Source organism: Echiichthys vipera (assembly GCF_963691815.1).
Source record: "Echiichthys vipera genome assembly, chromosome: 11".
Classification (NCBI taxonomy): domain Eukaryota; kingdom Metazoa; phylum Chordata; class Actinopteri; order Perciformes; family Trachinidae; genus Echiichthys; species Echiichthys vipera.
In genome coordinates, this window is record NC_139836.1 from 5,771,871 (window position 1) to 5,794,401 (window position 22,531).

At 41.1% G+C, this 22,531-nt stretch overlaps 1 protein-coding gene across 1 annotated transcript in view; it reads right to left on the bottom strand.

Moving 5' to 3' along the window:
• Positions 1 to 5,482: 5,482 nt before the first annotated feature.
• slc24a3 (solute carrier family 24 member 3) overlaps positions 5,483 to 22,531 on the bottom strand; it is a gene marked incomplete at its 5' end in the record, with an annotated part of 115,630 nt that continues 98,581 nt past the window's right edge. The window contains 13 exons of the mRNA XM_083923354.1: positions 5,483 to 6,622; positions 6,764 to 6,829; positions 10,173 to 10,285; positions 11,129 to 11,243; positions 12,437 to 12,603; positions 13,479 to 13,719; positions 15,390 to 15,550; positions 16,732 to 16,856; positions 17,208 to 17,261; positions 17,370 to 17,395; positions 18,719 to 18,793; positions 20,164 to 20,267; positions 22,352 to 22,436. Coding sequence (XP_083779480.1) covers positions 6,473 to 6,622; positions 6,764 to 6,829; positions 10,173 to 10,285; positions 11,129 to 11,243; positions 12,437 to 12,603; positions 13,479 to 13,719; positions 15,390 to 15,550; positions 16,732 to 16,856; positions 17,208 to 17,261; positions 17,370 to 17,395; positions 18,719 to 18,793; positions 20,164 to 20,267; positions 22,352 to 22,436 — 1,482 coding nt within the window. The 3' untranslated portion in view covers positions 5,483 to 6,472. The remainder of the gene's footprint in view (positions 6,623 to 6,763; positions 6,830 to 10,172; positions 10,286 to 11,128; positions 11,244 to 12,436; positions 12,604 to 13,478; positions 13,720 to 15,389; positions 15,551 to 16,731; positions 16,857 to 17,207; positions 17,262 to 17,369; positions 17,396 to 18,718; positions 18,794 to 20,163; positions 20,268 to 22,351; positions 22,437 to 22,531) is intronic.

The window sequence follows — 22,531 nt, forward strand, 5'->3', positions numbered from 1 at the left end:
ACTAATTCAGCTTCTTCCCCAGAGTTGTTTGTGCTTTGTCGTCTCGCAGGTCTCTGCTGATCGTGGTGGTGCCTGCTGCTGTGGTCCTACATGACGCTTCCTGCTGCTATTATCACTGTTACTCATATAAACTATCATTAGTTTAATAAACTATAAAGTTTGTAGCCATTAAAACATCATCAGCAATATGTCTCACTGTATCACAGCTGTTATTACACTACTCATCATTGATCATGTTTGCCGCCATAATCATTATCATTATCATATTCTATCACCTTAGCTATACTTGTTTCTACTATTCTGCTATATTAACTGCCATAACATACAGGTCATATTCACATTACTATAGATATTATTATTGTTACTGTTACTTTTGTGGTTGCTTGGATCTCTCGGACAGTCTCTCTGTCTGTGTTTGTCTCTCTCTGTCCATCTGTCTGTCTTTCCTCTATTTCTCACTCCTTTTCTTCCTCCTCTCAATCAGAATCAGAATCCGGTTTATTTCATTTCACGTTTATTTCAACACAGATGTCCGTCCTCCACAGAGCTGGGTTTGTTCCACGTTCCTGTCTGTTAAAGGGAAGGTTTTCGTTGCCATTGTGTGCACAAGATTGTACTCATGGGAGAATTGTTGGGTCTCTGTGAACCATAAATAAATCAGAGTGTGGTCTTTACCTTCTCCATATGTGTCCATAAGTGTCCTGAGATATCTTTTGTTATGAATTGGCACTGTGAATAAAATTGAACTGAATTGAAACCTCTTCACAACAGCCTTTACCTTTTTCTACTGGTGCATGAAAGGAAGGGAATTATGAAAAGAAAATTCAGTCTGGATAATGTTAAAAGATAAAAAAAAGAAGCATAGGAAAATATGTCTGCAAATGTATGCTGCTTAACCACTTTTATTAAAGGTTTCTAAAACGTTGATGCGATTATGAGGCAGATTTCTGGCAGCAGCCATTGTTGGATTGTTTGTGATTTGCTCTGAGAGACGTTGGAGTCTTCTTGACTTTTTGTAACTTTTCACAGATTTAGGAGCTGATTTTAGCATTAAAATACTTTTAGCAGTCCTCAAATTGAGACTGACACTATTTACTCCTGAATCAGTAAGATAGGAGCTAGCTTTAGCCTTAACAGTGTTTGTGAATACGGGTCTGTAATAATATGGTTTGTATGGTTGCTTCTTGAGGAAAACTTGCAATAATTACATCATTGTGAGTACAGAATGTTTACTCCTTGTTGACTGATAAACATAAAGCTACAGGTTAGCTCTTATAAGCATGCGTGTGTGAGTTTGTAGGTCCAATAAAACAAAATCTATTACAGGACATGGCTTGTATTACCTTAAGCAAGGACAACTTTATTAATGCTCAGGTAGCAAAATCCTCTCTAAAATTACAGTTTACACATTTAAGCACAAAGTAAACCATTCGGTTGAAAAGTTTCTTGTGTATGAAGAGGTAAAACTTGGATACGTAGAGAAACATTTCGTCTGCAAACACTCTCACTCTCCATCACTTATATCCTATACTAACAGCATGTGATCATCTAGGATATCCAGTTCAAACTAAATCCAGTGCCATCTAATAACTCATTGGAATTTCATCCCAAAGTACATCAAGATTTATCATAAATAATTTATTATATTGAAATATCTCCATGCGAGTAAAACAAAGGACAATAGCTTCAGTGGTCTCAAACACATCAAAGGGGGTACAAGGGAGACCTAGGATCTATGAAAATATATTCAACAGATATACAGATTGAGACAAAAAATATATAAATACATTTACCCCTATCTATATACATATGTACATCAGCAATATCACCCATGTGAATATCACAAATTATTTAGAAATCTCCTCTACAAGATGCCGCGTTTCAAAATGTGAGCATCTTTGTGGGAGTTTGGTTACTTTCAAAGACATGGTACCCTATGTTTGGTGTTACAATGTAGCCTACGTGCAGTGAATAGCAGCACAGTATGTATTCAACCAAATAATCTGTAGCATCAACTGATGAATGGTAAAGTGCATGATAAAGATATTGTCTGTAATAAACTGACAAAACGCTCTTATTATAGAGATACTGATAATACTTCAAACATTAAAGGATGATTGTAAACATATTTTTCTTCAACAGCCAGCGGTGTATGATAAAGTGGAAATATCTGTATTCTCGTAACCAGACCGAAAATGTTCAGCATCGTTTTCGTGGCTAGTGATATAGCATTTTCTCCCACTGCATGTTATGGCTCAACTCGACTTACTCTTTTTTGGTTTCCCATTAGCAGCAGCAATGGAAAGTACCTGCTACCAAGTACTTTTTTGGTCCCAAAGGGGCTGAGCCTGTACTAAGGTGGAGTGTGTGCCGCGAGACTCAACTCATGTCTGTGCAGGAGGCCTGAGAGAAAATAGTTTTTAAAAATGCTAAGTAACACCAACACTTGATGCTTCACATTAAAAGCAGTAAATAACAAAACAACGAGGGACTTTTATTGTGAAGGTGTTTATCTGTTTTACAGCTGCTCCTTCAGACTCGCCCGATTGTAAATAATAATATAATAACAGCAGCAGTTGCAACGTAAGAATAAGAATGTCTGAAGTAATATCTTTCATATTTGTGAATTCAGCTTCATTTTACGAAACTAAAGTCATAAGGCTATTATGCGTGCTGCTGACACCGCAGGTAGCGCTGCTGCAATGGAAACGCACCCCTTCCATGCCGGGCTGAAGTGTCGAGCCAAACCGAGTCGAGCCGAGCCGAGCCAGGACTCGTCTATGGAAACACGGCAGCGCATACTAGTTTGAGCCAGGAATGCTGAACATTTAAATATCGACTTCTTAATCTGATTAAAATCACCAACTATTATTACTATTTGGGATTTAAGCAAGATGCACTTTATTACATTGGTCCCATGGCTTACTAACAATTCCCTGGTAATAAAATGATATGAGAGAGTAAATTCTTAACAAGGTCCTGGGAAACGATGTAATTCAGAACAAATGCAGACACTTCCAATTATAAAGGGCTAATTACCCGAGTCATTCACAGTTTTTCAGAGACTCTATGGAAGCCCATGTTTCCACCGGAAAAAGAAAGAAACGTTGACGGACATCGAATACATCATGAGGTCTTTATATACTAAGTCAAAAAAAAAAAGTATGATGGATGAATTTGAAAGTGAAAAGTAATTTTTTCAAAATTAAAATGAGATACTAACTCAAAAATATGAATCAAATCAAAATGATGATAAAGTCAAATGTATTTATCATCATTTGGCTTAAAAGCATTCTCAAACTCATTATTTGGACTTACCACGTCAAACTTATTAATGTGCAGCTTATTACTTTGACTAATCTTTGCATTTTTGTGACTCATAACATTTAATACAATATATTATATAATATACAGACGTGTTTTTTGATGGGAATGGGCTTCTATAGAATTCCTCTGGAAATCAGCAATTGTTATAAACTCAACACAACTATCCAACAGTTCTGTCAAATATTAGTTCTTTGTACTTAGAATATTATCAGAATATTCTCGATATTTTTCCTATAGTTAGATTTTTGTATAATTCAGAAACTTTTAAATAAATGATAAGGAATGATGGGACTTATATAATAAATATTTAAAAGCTCTGAATTTGGCCACTGAGGTATATGACATGCTTAAGAGAAATAAAAAGATGACCTTCAGGTACACATTATAAACATAAGCTAAAGTATATGATAATGACGTAAACAGCTTACCATTCATTTGATTATGCTGACTGTTAGGATGTTTAGAATTGCCGGCTCTGTGTTAATAACAGTCCTGTTGTGATTGTTTGTCTGATGAATCCTTTCATAAATTATGCTGTGACATTGTCACATATTGACAGACATCATTGACGATTTGAATACATCAGGTTGAGCTCCATTATAAATCTGTCTTTGATCATTAAGCAGCATATTTACATATTTGTGAGCTCATAGTTATTGCATTACGTCAGATTCAAAGCACATTTAAACCCTGTTTTCCGGTCATAGCCATAGTACTCTGCCTGTGAAATAAATAAATACGTATGATATATAAACAAAAAAACATTATTTGTACATTCGAAAGACAATATTTAACATATTTCATATTACCGATCAATAAATTAAAAACGTCCCTGAAACAAAAAGACTTCCGTTGTGTTTTAGCAATTGTGTCTTCCATCGAAAAAGAAAAACTCGAGCACATGACATTTTAAATGACGGTATGTGGAGGAACAGCTGACATTTACATGTTTACTGTGAGGATCAACGGGCTCCGACGGACAAAGTGTTCATTTTTGTGGTGGAAGTCTTTGAGGAACCGTGTGACATCGCTGGTGTGCCTCGACTCCTGGAGTGGAATCAAAATCCCCCCACGGTTCACAAACCACATTGTACATGCTCTAAAAACTAGTAGGAATATTGATCTCAATTTACCACAAACCTACAATATCTGGACAGATCTAGACATTAGGCTTTACAAAATACAAAGAAGTCCTGGATAAAAATAACCTTAAAGTAATAGAGCTGTGATAAAAGTCCTGATGCGTTATATTGCATCTTTACTCTACTCCTAGGATACTACTGTTTTATAACAGCTCACTTCCTCTTCGGGACCCCCAGAGAAGTGACATCCAACCACCAGAGGAAACACCTCCTCCAACTTGTCTGTCGTTTGCAATAATGCCGCCGCTGTTCTGAGTCTATTTGGTCGGTGTCTTTGAGAAGAGAAAAAGCAGCAGTTTGTTGTGTTGTGTCCCTCGGTGGCAGTCGCAAAATGACCCCCCCCCCAAACAAAACATTTGCTTCCTTAAAACCTTGACATGATAAATTCACACAGACTTGCTTCATTTTACAAGGATGCTCTCCTCATAATCAGCACGCATTAGGAGAAACGCACAGTCTCCCCGTGAAGCTAGTTGAAGCTCTTCAGTGCAATTCTGTTTTGAACATCCACACACGCAACATAACGAAATCAAGTCATTAATGAACGCAACAAGACAAATACCTCCAGAGGGAATTGTGCTTGTTTGTACACGAGCGGTCATCGGAAAAGATCTCAGGTTTGGATTTCAGCAACCAGAAATAAACCTCCAGAGGAGAAATGTGCGTTTGACATGAATAAATAATAAATATGACATCTGGGGCTATTTACAGAGGTGTGAAAAGAAAAAAAACTCTCCATAAAGCTTATTAATTTCCAGTACAAATCATAGAAGCTACAGCTGTGATGCTATTGGAGTGTATAAATAGCTTGAGTGGATAATGCCCTGGTTCTGTGTGAGAGGGTGTGTTCCAGGAATGTTCTGAACTAACGCGCTAAAGACACTTAATCCTGACCACATAATGGAAATCTAAATAGTCCTAAAATAATGTGCTCATCTGCACAACAGATTCTTTTGTTCAGACTTCACACTACATTACCTGCTATCACTCAGCGCGTTTACATACACGTCGGTAACCCAAAAATGGCCTTACCTGGTTAGGGCAATAATCAGATTATTGAAGTTCCCCTCGTATACATGAGCAGGGGTTGAATGGTAATGAGTAACTGTTCCTCCGGTACAGTAGGTGGCTCTCCACCAACATACACCTGGACTGAATACGACTTTTTTCCCCAGTTAACCTAACAAAATCACAAACAGACGACTTTTGGAAAGAATTACGACAAAAACAGGTCTTCTTGGTAGCGATTGTTTTTTTCCCGTTGTTTTTGGCGCTGTTGCTTCCTGGTTTTTTCTATTTCCAGGTCAAAAGCCACTGCTTGGGGAGTGGGGAGCATGCGCAGACGAGAAACCCGATAATAATCAGAGAACGCTGTTTACATGAACGAATAATCAGGGAACTGAAGGAGTTCTCTTGGTCTGCTAACGGGGGTTTGAGAACCCTGATTTTACCCGGGGTACGGTGTTTACATGGTGTTTTAGAAACTGGGATATGCCCTTAACCCTAATATAATCAGGTTTTGCACTGCATGTAAACGCACTGACTGCTTTTATAATTATTACTCTCAACTAGTAGATCTAAAAGATTCTCCTTTCCTCTAAGGAAAAATTAGCAGCCAGGAAAACATTACTACTTTCACACGTAAATATGGGGAGTTTGAAAATAAAGGTCCTCCCGTCAGAAGAAAGCGGTGGTCGGACAGAGAGTTCTCCTCAGCGCCGGACTGTGTGAGTCACTTCCAACTCTGCTCCCGAATTCAACCCCACACTGAGCAGAAAGACAGGCAGAAAAAGAAAGCAGAGGGTGAAGTCTACTCATAGTGAGGATCACATAATTCTAACTGTTGATGAGATTGAGAATGATGCGTTCTGATTCTCATTCTATCGTCGGACGCCACCGTAACCATCCATCTAAAACTGCACTTGGAATTCCTTGCAAACACCACTGCTAATGTGTGTGTGGGTGTGTGTGTTTTTGTGTGTGTGTGTGTGTGTTTGTGTGTCTCAGTCATCCCTGCAGGTTGGCAGGTTGACAAATGTGAAGATGTTGTACTCGATGAGGCAGGAGAAACACAAGAAGACGGAGTAGAGGAGGAGACACGTGAAACCGAGGCGCCTGTCCAACGTCCACTTGTTTAGGTGAACTCCCAGGACCTGGACAGAAGGACAGATAGAGAGAAGGACAGACAGACAGGTGGATATAAAAAGAAGCAGGTAAACAGATCAATAGACAGACTGAGACCAACACATGTGGGGAAGACAGAAGTGTGTGATAGGACATGCTGTCACACTCACAGTGATGAACACAGACGCCAGCAGGAGCCCCACAGAGAAGATCAGTCCTTTGCTGTTCAGTTTGATCTGCAAGAAAAAATATGCTCGACATGAGTACTATCACTCGGAAGAAAAACAAGTAGATCAACTCAGAGCTTTTGGAAGGATATCTTCATCACCCTCGCACACTTAAAGCTGCTCCAGTGAATATTTCTGCTCTTGCAAAAGGAATCCGTGCAAATGTCCCAACACACCCAAATTCAATGAGTCTACTTTTAGTAGTTTTATAGTCAATTAAGGTCCCTTTGTTGTCATTGTGAACTTATTTTTAGACAGTTTTATGTGTGGTCATTTTGTTTCTCTTTGTGGTCCTTATACTTTTTGTGGTGGTTTTACATCTATTTTTACATTTATTCTATTTTTTTTTATGTTTCTATTTTGAATAATTTTGTGTCTGTTGTCGTATTTTGTCTCTATGTGTTGCTTTTGTGCTTATTTTCAGTCATTCAGCATCTCTTCCTGCTCGTTTTGCATCCCTTTAGTCATTTTTGTCTCTTTGTGGTCATTTATGTTTGTTTTGTTCACTTGTGGTCATTAAGCATCTCTTTGTGATCATGTTGTGTTTTTGGACTTTATGGCCAATGGACCTATGGTCATGAAAGTTGGGTCATGACCGAAAGAACGAGGTCGCGAGTACAAGCGGCCGAAATGGGTTTTCTCAGGAGGGTGGCTGGAGTCTCCCTTAGAGATAGGGTGAGAAGTTCAGCCATCCGTGAGGAACTCGGAGTAGAGCCGCTGCTCCTTAGCGTTGAAAGGAGCCAGTTGAGGTGGTTCGGGCATCTAGTAAGGATGCCCCCTGGGCGCCTCCCTAGGGAGGTGTTCCAGGCACGGCCAGCTGGGAGGAGGCCTCGGGGAAGACCCAGGACTAGGTGGAGAGATTATATCTCCACACTGGCCTGGGAACGCCTCGGGATCCCCCAGTTAGAGCTGGTTAATGTGGCATAGGAAAGGGAAGTTTGGGGTCCCCTGCTAAAGCTGCTGCCCCCGCGACCCGACCCCGGATAAGCGGATGAAGATGAGATGGCCCCCTGACCTTGCCTGACCTTGCGGGCCCCTGTGCCAGTGCCCTGTAGGCCTGTTCTTTGGACTGCTGTTGAATGTTGTCATGTGAACAATGAACCAAAGGACAAATGCAACAATTGTATAATTTTAGCTGCTGAAATCTGAACAAAGCAAACAAGTGACATATGTGAAATTGTGGACCTTTTATAAAACGACCTATAGAATGCCAGCATCCATGTAGTTAATACAAGCAAAAAATGTGCACTTCATTTACTGCACAATTCATGGAATATTAATGGAAGTTTAAGCACTTGTTGCCTCTTTGCTGAGTATAACAATCTGTGTGTCTGTGGAGACATTCCCTCGCTAGTTGTAAATATTACCGCCATGTTAGTGACACTGCTGATAGCGGTTGGTCTGTCAGTGGAGCTCATCACTGCTGGTTATGCTGCGTTCACTTGTAATCGCAAATCTGGAACTTCCAACTTCTGAGTCAGGCTTGTAGTAAGGGCAGTAAGTGTAATAGGAACATGTGTGTGTGTTTGTGCGAAAATAGAGAGGTGAATGTGTTTCAATGAAGTTTACAAAAGAGCATAAAAAAGGTAAGACGTATAGTGACCACAAATGTGACAAGATGGAGGCTCTGAAAGAACAGGCTCTCCTACAATAACATCTTACTGCCAAAGAATCTTACGGATTATGCCTTTAAAATGTATTCACTCTTTGTCTACGAAGTACATCATCTAATGTCCAGTGGGAACTAAACACAAATGATGTGTTCAGACTGTTATCTCATGGAGCTGTGCATCAGTGTATCATGTCGACCCTGAGGAAAGTTATTGTGTTGACCTGTTACACACCAAACCATGGCAGGATAACGGCAACTTCTCCATCTTTCCACAATGTAGTCAAACACTTATGACAACAACCTGAGTCTGTCAGTGGAAAGGCTGCAGCACTCACACTCAGTACTGGACCGATCTCAACAAAAGGTGTTGCCATCAGTCACTTACACAGAAATACATGAACTTTATTATTTCCATTTAGGAAATATATGTTTTGAGTGTTGGCACTACAACTCCCATCATGCTTTGGGCGATGCAAACAGGAAGTGTTAGGTTGCAGTCATGCTTCATGTCAAGCTAGCTGTGTGATGTACAGACAGCAATCTACGAGATTACTGAAACTGAAAAATATCTCAATTTGATGATTATGTAAAGTTCTAAGAAGCATCTATTTTAAAGTTGTTCTCCGTAAGGTTTTCATCCAGTTAATTGTCCTTTAACTCACTCTCTATAAAAGAGTGAGTTAAAACAATGGTGATTGATCTTATGACCCACTAATGAAACTAGTGATGTTGAGGTGAAAGCATCACGGAGCATTGAAGCTTCCATCCAGTTGGTTCACTCATTGACCGACGCTCCACGGTGCTTCATTTGCTCTACTCTGCCATCAAGTGGACTATAAATGTAAAAGAGGCTCAGGAGTGATTAGAATGACACCCTGGCTTTGGTGCGTGATGCTTTATATTTGAATTGTTCTTAAATGATAAAGCCAATAAACAGATAATATTCTCATTAGTATAGTGTTTGTTTCTTTCTGGTAGAGTGGCGGCAGGGGCAGAGGGGAAACAAACTGGGGAGAGGGTTGTGATGTGAGTGTGCCTCTGTTAGAAGGGACATTTTATTCATTTGATTTAAACTTTACTTTCCCACAGTGCTGGGGCTTCTGCTGGTTTCTTTCTTTGAGAGGATTCCACCTGCTTTAGAAAACACCCTTTCACAGGGCACAGATGAAGCTGCGGTACAGAGAAAAGTAACAGTGAGTTTATACGAGTTGGGATGTACGTTGTGTTTCGTTTCCCCTTATATTTCAAATCGCACGGCAAATCCGCGAACCAGGCGCGGGAACTTCCAACTTGTGAGTCAGGCTTGTAGTAAGGACAGAAGTGTAATAGGAACATGTGCGTGTACGTGTGGATTTAAGAGAGGAACAAATAGGGGACTGACCGGAAGTAGAGAGGTGAATGTGTTTCAATAAAGTTTACAAAAGAGCACAAAATAAAAAATAAAGTCAGCTCAGAGAAGATGGAGGCTCTGAAAGAACAGTCTCACCTGCAGTTACATCTTACCAAGGGCGCTAGAAAACACGTATCTCAATTCTTACGGATTATGACTTTAATGTTTATGATTTCTAAAGAATTATCGCTGGAAGGAGTGAGCTGTGCTGATTTCAGCAATGTGTATCTGTGACATCCAGTTGGACCCTGAGAAGAAGAAGCCCACTGTAAAGTGTCTTTGAGTACAACAAGAAGCGCTCGATAAATAATATGGATTGTTATTATTATTACATTGAGGAGTGCACTTACATCAGAGCCGTAGTTGATAGCCAGGGTCTTCAGGGCCCAGGGGAGACCGAGTCCCACCAAGATGTCAAACACGTTACTGCCGATAGAGTTGGACACCGCCATGTCTCCCATTCCTGAACAGATGCGTGCAGATGGAGATGGAGAACAGGAAAAGAAAGGTTCAGAGAGACAACATGAAAGGAAAAGTGGGCAACGAGACAAGACAGGAAGTTAAGCTGTGTGTGTGTGTGTGTGTGTGTGTGTGTTGGGGGGGAGGGGGGGGGGCTGTGACAGGTTCATCACTGGAGCTATCTGCCCAACTGACATCCCACAGAAACAACAAAACCATGAAGCCAAAGCAGCTACAAAGCAAGGATGGATAACAGGCACACACACACACACACACACACACACACACACACACACACACACACACACACACACACACACACACACACACACACACACACACACACACACACACACACACACACACACACACACACACACACACACACACACACAGAGCTGTTTAAATTTTTGATGACAGGAACCAGAATAAACACAGATGAAAGGATGGAGGAAGGACCCTGTCGGGCTGTCTTCTCTTCTTTTACAGCCTCACCACAGGGACAGAAGAGGGACAGTGGAAAACATGGCAGGCCCAAAATGCCCCCACCCCTCTACACACACACACACACACACACACACACACACACACACACACACACACACACACACACACACACACACACACACACACACACACACACACACACACACACACACACACACACACACACACACACACACACACACACACACACACACACACACACACACACACACACTCACTCCTGACCCAGCCATCTACATCTCTGTCATCTCCTCCCGTCTCTTGCTCTTTGTTAGGGGCTTCACTTCAGTTGTTTGTCTTCCATTGGACCGTAAGTTTGTGTGTGTGTGTGTGTTATTACCTTGTCGTGCCACTATTAAGCTGGCCATGCAATCGGGGACACTGGTGCCAGCTGCCAGGAAGGTGATACCCATGATGACGTCCGGGATCCCAAGTGTGAAGCCTATCACTGTTACCTGACAGACAGACAGACAGAGATGACTCGAGATGAGTTTGAAACAGAAAATGCTTTTAATTAGTGTTTTACATATACGCGCCTCACTGACCATCGGCCTATCCATAAATAAGGTAGTATTCACTGATGGCAGTGGCCGATGTTTATGTGCTGTTTTTTTTGCGGTCGGACTCAGTCACCGGTCCACATCGATGTTAATTTGTTTTCAAAGGTGGTCACTTTTTTCTACCTCCATAGAGCTAAGGGGGGGATTTGTTGTTCCCTTTCAAGAACAACAAATCTATTCAAAAACGTATTTTATACAACAGAAAGTGGTGAAATTGATCAAATCAAATCAACTCCTGCTCCTCAGAGCAATATGAATATCAAAATATATATTCATCATAAAACAAGGGGCTTTTTAATTCAAAGTTGTCAAAGGCAGACATTTCACACTGACACCTTAAAAAAAAAGACAGTTAATTTGATTGGTTGAATATGTAGAATCTTTATTAAAGCTTTATTTTGGGGCAGCCGGATGCTGAGTGCTTAGAGCAGCCAAAATCAACTTGACTTGGTTATTTGCCTAGGAAGACATTTCTGTTTAGGTTAGCTGTAACAACCAACTGTAACTGTCAGTCAAACTCCTCTAATACTTGTTTTTATGGTGTGATTTTCCAGAGGGGATGGGTTCAAACAGACTCAGGTCTCCTGTAGGCTATTGGGCCGGGTCTGACCAACCTGGCAAACCAACTGCTGGAATTATTTTTTGTTGTTGAGACTATGATCTTGAGACACTAGATGGCAGTGTTCTGCTTATTATCCATATTCAACCTTTAATGATATATATTGCGGTATGTTGGCACATCACACTGATGAAAGGAATATTTTGGATATTTTCAAGTGCAGGTGTATGAGGTTCTTCTCCACACTCAGTGTGTTAGCTACAGGAGATGACAGGCAGACAGGAGTACCAACACAGCTAAATGGATTTTACACTCCTAAAAAAGGTCCACCTAAGATCAGTCAAGTGTAAGTGTACGCTATATTTAGAATGTTACATTATAACTATTTATGACTGCCACAGAAGTTCTTCAGTTGTACGTACAACTGAATGATCTGAACTGATCAAATGTGTGCGTGTGAATGTTTCATGCACGAGGCCCAATGTTTTTTTCCCCCCCATGTCTCTGCCTTTTTCTCCCAGTCTCTCACCATCCAGACCATGATGTAGGAAAAGCCGGCGATCCACAGGGTGGAGCAGGCGAAGGACAGCATGAAGTAGTTGTCCCAGCGAGGCGTGGAGCAGTTGGGGATGGTGAAGTACAGCAGCAGGCACAGAGGCCAGGCCAGCAGCCACTTGAGCTTGTTACACACACCCGCTGCAGACACACAGGGCAAGATAAAGTGTCATGACTGAGATACCCGACTGTGTGTGTGTGTGTGTGTATGTGTGCGTGCGCAGGGTTCCTACACATTTTCCAATTCAAAATTTCAGACTTTTCAAGACTCAAATTTCCGAACTTCTTGGAGGATTTTCTGAACACCCATTATCAGATGCTTATTATGTAAATAAATGGTTTTAAAATCCAACTTTTATCTACATATCAGTCAGATTCACATTACTATTGATATTATTATAGTTACTGTTACTTTTGTGGTTGCTTGCATCTCTGGGACTGTCTCTCTGTCTGTCTTTGTCTGTCTGTCTGTTTCTCTGTCTTTTCTCTCTCCTTTTCTTCCTCCCCAACCGGTCAGGACAGATGTCCGTCCTCCACAGAGCTGGGTCTGTCCCACGTCCCTGTCTGTTAAAGGGAAGGTTTCTCTTGCCACTGTGGGCACAAGATTGCTGTTGCTGCTCATGGGGCAATTGTTGGGTCTCTGCAAATCATAAATAAGTCATAGAGTGTGGTGTTGGCCTACTCCATATGTAAAGTGTCCTGAAATAACTTTTGTTTTGAATTAGCACTGTGAAAAAAATTGAATTGAGGTGAATTAAAGAGATACTTTCCCGATTTTAAACGAGCTCTGCGTCGTGGTAATGTGGGCAGTGAGTGTTCGGCTTCCCTAAGTGGTCTCAGTACATAGAGCATCAGCGGTCCGCCAAGAGACTGCTGGAAATCCGACAGATTTAGGCGAACCTCCGCTGCTATGCTCCGCAGGGATTTCCAAGTTGACATGTAAAAACCAGTCGCTCCAGAAAAAAGAAAAGAAAATAGTGTTGAATTATTTCTTCAAACTTAAGGGACGAGGGTACCTGGGCACTGGAAGGGTACTAAGGGTCCATCTCCATCCTCTTCTTCTTCCTCTTCATCGTTCTCGTTGTTCTCGTTGTCCTCGTTCTCCGTCTCGTTGCCCGCCTCTCGGTCGTCGTGGCGAACACTGACACCCCTTTCAGTCCCGGACAGCCCATTTTCTAGGCCCCGCCTACTTCCTCCTTTCACCGGAACATCGGAGTCACCGTTGGTCAAAGTCCGTGTGTTGATGAGACGCTGCCTCTGTATCAACACACATTTAGCAGCTTCATTCGTCAATATGACATTGAGAATTGGGTGACTTATGGATATGTTTACTGAAAAATTTCTTCTTTTACAGTCAGAAAATTATTAATAACATTGATTGATTGAAAACAACTGCAAAGTGAAGCTGCAAAGACAGACAAAGAAAACACAAAGACACTTGCAATGAATAGGAAAGGGGTAAAACAACCACAAAGGGACTCAAAATGACTACAAAGAGACACAAACCTACTGCAAAGAGCCGCACAACTATGAAAAGGGGTAAAACAACCACAAATACACACAAAATGACTACAAAGAGACACAAACCTACTGCAAAGAGCCGCACAACTATGAAAAGGGGTAAAACAACCACAAATACACACAAAATGACTACAAAGAGACACAAACCTACTGCAAAGAGGCTCACAACTATGAAAAGGGGTAAAACAACCAAAAAGGGACTCAAAATGACTACAAAGAGACACAAACCTACTGCAAAGAGGCTCACAACTATAAAAGGGGTAAAACAACCACAAAGGGACTCAAAATGACTACAAAGAGACACAAACCTACTGCAAAGAGGCTCACAACTATAAAAGGGGTAAAACAACCACAAAGGGACTCAAAATGACTACAAAAAAAAGAGCAAAAAAAAAAAATACATGCAATTGAGGGCCCTTTCCCACTTTATAGTCTGTTTTTAGTCCACTTCCCTGGTGCACACCAGATGTGAAAATTAATTATTTTTTCTTCACACCTATTTATTTGATGTGGTCCGAATCAGTTGATGATGTGTTGAAGTGGACCAAATATAGCTGCACTTTGAATTAATAAAAGTTTGGGAAAAAAAAGGGAAAAAAAGCACTTCACTCATTGAACTGCTCTCTGATTGGTCAGAATTGCCATGCTGGCAAATGCTGAGAATGTAAAAAGAGTGACAGCAGAGAAGCACCCACCACAAGTGATGTCACAATGGAGAGACAACTGCGGGGGTTGGTTTGGCTGTTGGTCCTTGGTTATTACATTGTGTGTTGTTGTGGTGACAGGGGAGGTACTTAATCATGACTTAAATCTCGTCGCTGCCTACAGGATCTGGGTTGGTCCAAAAATGCACTGTGCTTTCTGCAGTTAGTGCGGACGCAGGTCCGATCACATTCTCACCACAAACAAACTGCACCAGAGTTTGTTTGGAAGCGGACCGAGATCACCTCTTCTACCAGGTCTTGGTCCGCTTCCAAACGAACCCTTGAGCGAACTCTGGTACAAACTTTGGTCCACTTCTGGTTCGCACCTGAGCGGGATTGCTGCATTCCCACCTGCACGAACCGTAGCAAAAGAGGGAACGCACTCAACTTCGCTTCAACCAAACTAAATAAGGCTGCTGTGAAAGTGCCCTTAATTTGAGGTGAACTGCAAGGATGTGAAAAACTGAGGTGGGGGACTGAGGTTTCTACATCATGTCTTGACTAGTCCTTGAGAAATGTACACAAAAATGTAATGCGTAGAATCTTCAGGTTGATTTGTAGGCCAGGGCAGTGCGACCTCGTTAAAGAGTCGGTCTGAAACACTTTTCCCTCTGGGGAAAACACACTGCAGTCTGTGGCAGCAATCTTTTTTCTCTTTTTCAATCAAAGGTGCAGCTGTAGTGCGCTTGTGTGTGTTCTGACCTCAGTGATCAGCATTCGTGAAGCCATGGTGAGGCGGGTTCTCGGGGAGAAGTGGCTGGTGATCATGATTCTCATGCCGGCCTCGGAGAAGGACAGCTGGTGGGGGTACGCTGACAGCAGCTCATCCACCATCAGCACCGACGGCTTCCTGTGGTGGTTCGCTGTAGGACACACACACACACAAACACACACACACATAATCACACAATGTACATATGCACTTACGACCACAGGTCCATCTATATTTTATATCTTGTGATATCTGTGACAGAGAAGATTTGCACTCAATCAAATCCAGATGATTGAGTGGACTGAATGTATTTTTACATTGCATCTAACCATAGAAATGGTTCCACTATGGAAGCTACTAACATCTCTGCAGTCAAGAGGTATCTCTTAAAGAATAGATCAACCCTTTGGATAATACACTATTTTCTTCAGTACCAAGTATAGAGAGGGAGCAGTGAGGCCTCCAGATTAGGGTACGTCCACATGATCAAAAACAACCTTTTTTTCTCTGTTGTTCTTAAAAGGTTTTCCGTCAACAGGGACTCGACTCAAGAAATATCTGCGTCCACATGAAACCAGTGAACCCGACTCCAAACGCTGCAATACACATGCCAGGACTGGATGTGGCGCTGTAACTGCCACAGAAATACACCAACAATGGAGAAGAGGAGACGGGGAGACGCTGTGGAGAATACAAACACCGGAGAGTTTCTCTCCAAATCTGGAGACTTCCCAAATCCTCCTCCATCCTAGAGAGCAATGTGTCACTGTTTCTGGTGTTAGTGGAGACGTTTGTGCTGTTTTGGATTCTGATGCATCAATCACTCTGTAGTTAGTGTCCTCAACAAGCAGAGGGTGCTGCTGGGAGCCCCTTCCCCATCCCAAAGCACTCACAGGCGGACACTGTCTCACTAGATTTACAGACTTATCCAGAGCATCAGGGAAAAGGGAGAAACATAAGGTTGGCCTAATTCATTCCCATGCATGTGGCTCAGCATCCAGTCCAGTAAACAGTTTCTCCGTCCAGGCATCAACGCCATGGGGGGCGTTTTCAAATCTTCCCACTCCGGGATCCTTTTTCAGAAGCTACCGTTTTCAATCTCTGAGAACGCCGGCTGCTTGGGATGCTCGGCCAAAACCAGGTTAAAGGAAAACGCGTCTCCGTTCGGACGGGCACTTGGTTTAGCATAAATAATGGAAGCAGAGGGAAACAGCTATATACGTACAGTATACAGTATATAGCCATATAGTGAAACCGCCAGAATACTGTGATACAAATGTTTGGTCATACTGATCATACAGCTATTGAATCCTTGTTAAATGAAAAGTTTACCTTTCTTTAGTAGAACAGCGGTAGCATCGCAGCCATCGTCGAGCTCGGCGTTACTGGCCGCTCCGTTCCTCAAACTGGGCTTGTTCTTCCGCCTCTCCAGAAGACGAACAATATGGGAGTTCATCCTAAAAAACAACAGTTCGGTCAAATCCGATCCACATTTAACACTGATGTACAGTTATGTAAAACTGCTCCATGACTTGAGATTTTCTGTCACAAAATACTTTACAGGTATCCAACAGTTTGGTTTTATTGAGCTGTTCGCTAGGCCAACTTCATACCAGCTGAAATCCACAACCGAATTATCGTGCTTCAAGATTTATCTGCAATTTATATTTAATGTAGTTTTCTTTTTTTCTTAATTTCTTCATTAACATTAAATACCGACATTAATACTGGGCACAGAGAAAACTCAGTTCTAATCGGCTGAATGGTGAGCATGTCCACTATTTTGCCTTTTGTTATGAAGCACTTACTTCATGATCAAAATGTAGACGAAATACATCAGAATCAACGTGAGAGCTTCCCACCTGGAAAACACCATTTGGATTAATTTACCATGAATTATTTTGTAAAAAGCAATTTGAGGCAATTGTGATTCATTTTAAACAGTTAACACATATAAAGATGAAACTTACCAAACCACTTTCTCGTCATATATGAACTGTAATATGGGAGAGGGGAATGAAGTGAGAGGAGAAGTGAAGATCACAGATTTAAATATCTTATTCAAGGCTGTTGAAATCACACGTATTGTAAACACAGGAAGGCAGAATTACATGTGGACAATCACATCAGTTCCACTGGTTGTTCAGTGAGATGATGAAATATATGAATATTCCTCCAACCTAGAGACTCCTGAGGGGTGCACTACGAAGCGCGCTGAACATCCCCAGGATTTCTTTGGGTAACCTGGATCGACAAACACTAAACTCAGAATCAGAGATAAACGGGACCACGAAGCTCACTTAAGAGTTAATTTGTCGAGCCAGGGTCTCCACTTTAGTTTCAATGTGAATTCTCATAAAGGGGCTGTATCGCGTGATTTGACTCACCCTTTGGATAGATCAATGGCTGCATATTTCAGTCAAGAGGAGCAGATCACTATAATCATTATAAAGGCAGACAAAAATAACTTTGCCAAATGCAGAATTGATCATTAATCCCAATAGAGTGATGATGATTGAACCTGCTTTATTTTTAAATTTCAGGGAATGCAAAGGTGTAATACACCACACTGGCCATAATTCCATAACCTTTAGTCAATAACTTTTCCATGTGACATAAGAATGAGTTTTTTTAAACTACACATAAATGCACATCGCATGGGAGACGAACCCTGAACGCAGAATTGACGGTGGAGACTGACGCGCAGCCTCCACTTTACCACTGTGTCACTGAGCCGAAGGTTTTCTTTCACTTCAAACACTATTAAATCCTTCCTTTATAGTTTGAGTGGGCAAAAGCTCTGAAACATCACAAACATGTCAAGCAATGAGTCGAGCGTAGCTACAACTCACAGCGTATTATTGTTTAGAGTTTCAGCATCACCAACTGCATGATAATATGAACCTGTGACAAAGAATCACAGTGAAGCACAGACACACTGAGCAACACTAAGATCACACACAAGGACGATCAAAACAGTGAAGAGCCTCTGATGAGAACCTGTGTCTCTGATAAAGGAAGTCTTGGAAGCTGCTCAGAGCTTTAAGGAGCCCATCTAACACCAAAGTCTACGTCACTCTTTGCTCTAAGTCTGAGCTGAAAACCTCCTCCAGACCAGGTTTGGTTGAAAGCATCAGTTACCATGGTGATACAGCGACGCTAAAAGAGAACGACTTTCGTGTCATAGCTGACCCAGGCTTTGAGCGCAACAAACCTCGCCAACCCACTAATCCAGCTTCGTAGTACACCCCACATGGTGAATCTTTGTATCTGTGATGTTGATAGGACTGTTTTTGTGTGATGTGAAGCTGTTCCTTACCACTAGAAGAGCAGAGATAGACAAAGTGTAGTACGTAGAGTCTCTGAGCAGAGGCCAGCAGGAGAGATGTATTGTCTGGGGGAGAGACAAACAGAGAGAGACAGACAGACAGGGTAGGAGGAGTGAGATGATGCAGAAAATTGGAGTGTTGAATGTTGAGTAACACATCCCACAAGGTATTCACTGCTGTGCACTGCTAACAAGATCAACCGAGCTGTGTGTGTCTGTATTGGTCTTACATAACATGTAATCTAAACAGGAAAAAAAACTTTCCCCTCTGGGATTACAGCGTTGAACAGGACAAATATCATTTTCTGACACTTTTGCTGCAAAGTAAACGCAGTTATGACTAAAGAGTATAGTTTTTAAAATGAACTGTTTCCTTATTTATTTTTTTAATCTATCAAATTAGACAAACTGCAAAAAATGACATTGTTTTTTTCTTCATGAACTGGTCCATTTTGAGATCTTGGGCATTCAAGTTTGTATTTTGCTACTTTGTCTGTAGATTTCTCTTAAATTCACCATAGGTCAGCATTAGACAATGCCTCATTTGCATATTTGAACCTGATATTTCAGAAAAGGGTTATTTTTCACCACACCCCATCCCCATCTATACTTTAGTATACTTTAGTATAGCCCTTTTTTTCAGCGGGCTTTCATCATATTTTCTGATTGATGTAGTAATAAAATAAAACTTTGACTGTGATATCTACAGTCAACAAAATGAAGCAAAACATTTTTTTTTTTTAAAGGTTATTTTTTGGCAGTTTTTCAACCTTTATTATTAGTTGGACAGAGAGGAAATGGGTTGATAGAGAGAGGGGGAGACATGCAGCAAGGGCCACAGGTCGGAGTCCAACCCGCGGCCGCTGCCTCGAGGACCTGAAGCCTCTTTACACGGGGCGAATTTTGAACGTGCCGTTACCCAATGTTCACACGTCTGTTCTGAGAATGGAAGCAAATTAGCACATACGTCACCAGATAATGCCTCATTTGAATGTTTACCATTAACATAAAAAACGTCCCAATGTAAGTTAGCAACTGAGGACGTATCATGGTGGTATCTAGTACATCTATCAAATCATGTATATATATTTATATCTTTCATCTTGTCTTCTTTGGTAAATACTTTATTTTTCTTTTGTTTTTTTCTGTGTTTTTTGTGTTTGTGTGTATTGTGTACACAGAGGAGAGAAAAAGAGTCAAATTCCTTGCATGTTTGCACATACATGGCGATTAAAGCTGATTCTGATTCTCTTAGTTATGAAATGGTATCATATTTACCTTTAGATGTTATTGTGTTGAAGGGAAGGATGGATAATGAAAGAGAGAGAGAGAGAGAGAGAGAGAGAGAGAGAGAGAGAGAGAGAGAGAGAGAGAGAGAGAGAGAGAGAGAGAGAGAGAGAGAGCGAGAGAGAATGGATATGAGTTTTGCAGTGTACCTGTACGGCGAATATCCCACATACTCCAATAATGCAGAGGATGTTGAAGACAGCTGAGCCAACGATGGTGCCGACCCCAACATCACCTTTCGTGATGAAAACTCCTGTATGGCAGATTTAAACAAGCACCGATTAGCACACGGGACAAGCTCTTTGTTCTCATTTAAGGCAGAAATCTTTTGGTTTTTGTGTTTTTTGGTGATGATGACATGGTTCTGTGGCGTGATTGTAGTCAAACAGCTCGCTCATCCACAATGCTATATTGGCCCTGCTAATGGTAACCGAATATGCATAAGACTTTTCTCCATTTTTCTTCCGTTTTCTGTGAAATAAACATACTTTAACCTCTTAAAAATCTAACAATGGAAAGCCTGTGAATGTTCTCACTTGTCCAGGTCATCGTTATCCTCAAAGCAATTTCAGTCAAAAGCAACTGGGCTTGGTTATTTGTCTAGGAAGACGTTTCATCTATCATCCAAGAGGCTTCATCAGTTCATGTACGCATCTGACCAGGCTGGGACTGGTCCAACTAACTGGTGTGGAGATCCAGGTATTGAACGTCTCACAAGGCCGATGATGTCACTGGAACCCTTTGTGCTCCAAGTGCCAACGGCCTTGGTGGGAAGTTGGTTTGGACTTCGTTAGTGCTCTATTGAGTCTAAACGACCGTCGTTAGAGTGGCAGTCGTTTGTGGGAAGTTGGTTTGGACTTCGTTAGTGCTCTATTGAGTCTGAACGACAGTCGTTGGAGTCACAGGAGGCTCTTTGTGAACAGTTGTTCTTTGAGGTTAGATTGTTGAATCTCCTGGGAAAGGATTAAAGGGCAGCATTGTAAATTGGAGATAAGTGGTGTCTCAGACCTCCTCCTCTGTTTAGCGATGGTTTCTCTACTTTTGCATAGATGGCTTCTTTTACTCCTCTTTCAAACCATCTGTCTTCTCTGTCCAAGATGTGGACATTGTTGTCATCAAAGCAGTGGGCTTTCTCCTTGAGATGGACTTGGAGAGCAGAGTCCAGGCCTGAGGAGTTAGCTCCCCTGTGTTGGGCGATTCGTTTATGCAGTGGTTGTTTCTCGAGACAATGGAAAATTACTGTTGAACTCTTGTCTTCATTCATTTCTTACCACTAGAGGTCTCTCAATCGAAACAAAGACATACTTGACCATGGGAGTTGTTGTTATTGTCACTCACCATTGCAGATGAAAATCTAACAGTTACGGGCGAGTTAATGTATTAAAGTTTTGTTCACGTCACATTTAAGAATTTTTATGCATGTTATGTCATGTCATTCTAGAGAAATAGCTGCAGTTGTTTCCCACAGAGTTAGTTCGATAATATTTGTGGTGGTAGCTGACCGGTTAGCAAACAAGCAATCTAAGGTTAGCCAGTTAGCTGCAACTACGCTGCATGGATCTGGTGTTCATTGCTTTGTAGCGTTAGCTGATAATGTAATTTTTACAAACAGCAAGTTGAAGTCAGCCGATTTACCAGCCAGATCCACCCTGGAGTCTGGATAAATTACTTTGCTTACATTAGCCGGTCTTGACAGTATTTTACTACGTTACCTTGTAATTAGCAAGCGAGCTAAGATTAGCACGCCAGGATAAAACAATTGCTTAAAATCAGTATAAACAACACAACATGAAATGGGAAAAATGTGCTCTGGTGAAGAGTGGGACTATATCCACATCTAAATACACACAACACTCTCTCATACTTTCATGTGTATGTTTCAGTTTCTAAATGTATCGATGCTGTCAACCAAAATATTTGAATTATTTAAGGGATCTTTAGTTTATTAAAATTTTTATTATTGACATTTCTTTGTGAAATTGTGGTTATTGTTTTGTGAGGTTGTGTTGTCTTATCAATATCATTATACTGTTGTATGCCTGTAGTACATAATTTAAAAATAAATGAATAAAAATATTAACCAGCTAAAATCACAATATACAATATATTTTACATGTCAGTGTTTGCTCCTCTAGGATTTTTTTTCGGTAATTTTATATATTAAAAAAATTTGTATCATAACAGTTATTCTATGGTTGCAAAATTCAGCTTAAGTTAAATATGGCAAGATTTATTCATATTTATTCAGTCTGATCACATGAAATTTTACTTTCAACTTGTTTTGTGGTCGGTCCCTCAAAAAGTGTATGTGTGTGTGTGTGTGTGTGTATTCCTCACCAATGACAGAGGTAAACAGTTCAGGAGCTGAACTGCCGGCCGCCATAAAGGTTGCCCCTGCAACATCCTCACTCAGCTGAAGACGCTGGTTGAACAAGGATATACGAAGAAAGAAAGAAAGAAAGAAAGAAAGAAAGAACTTTCCTTCACAGAAATACATCACAGCCCATAACAAAGAGA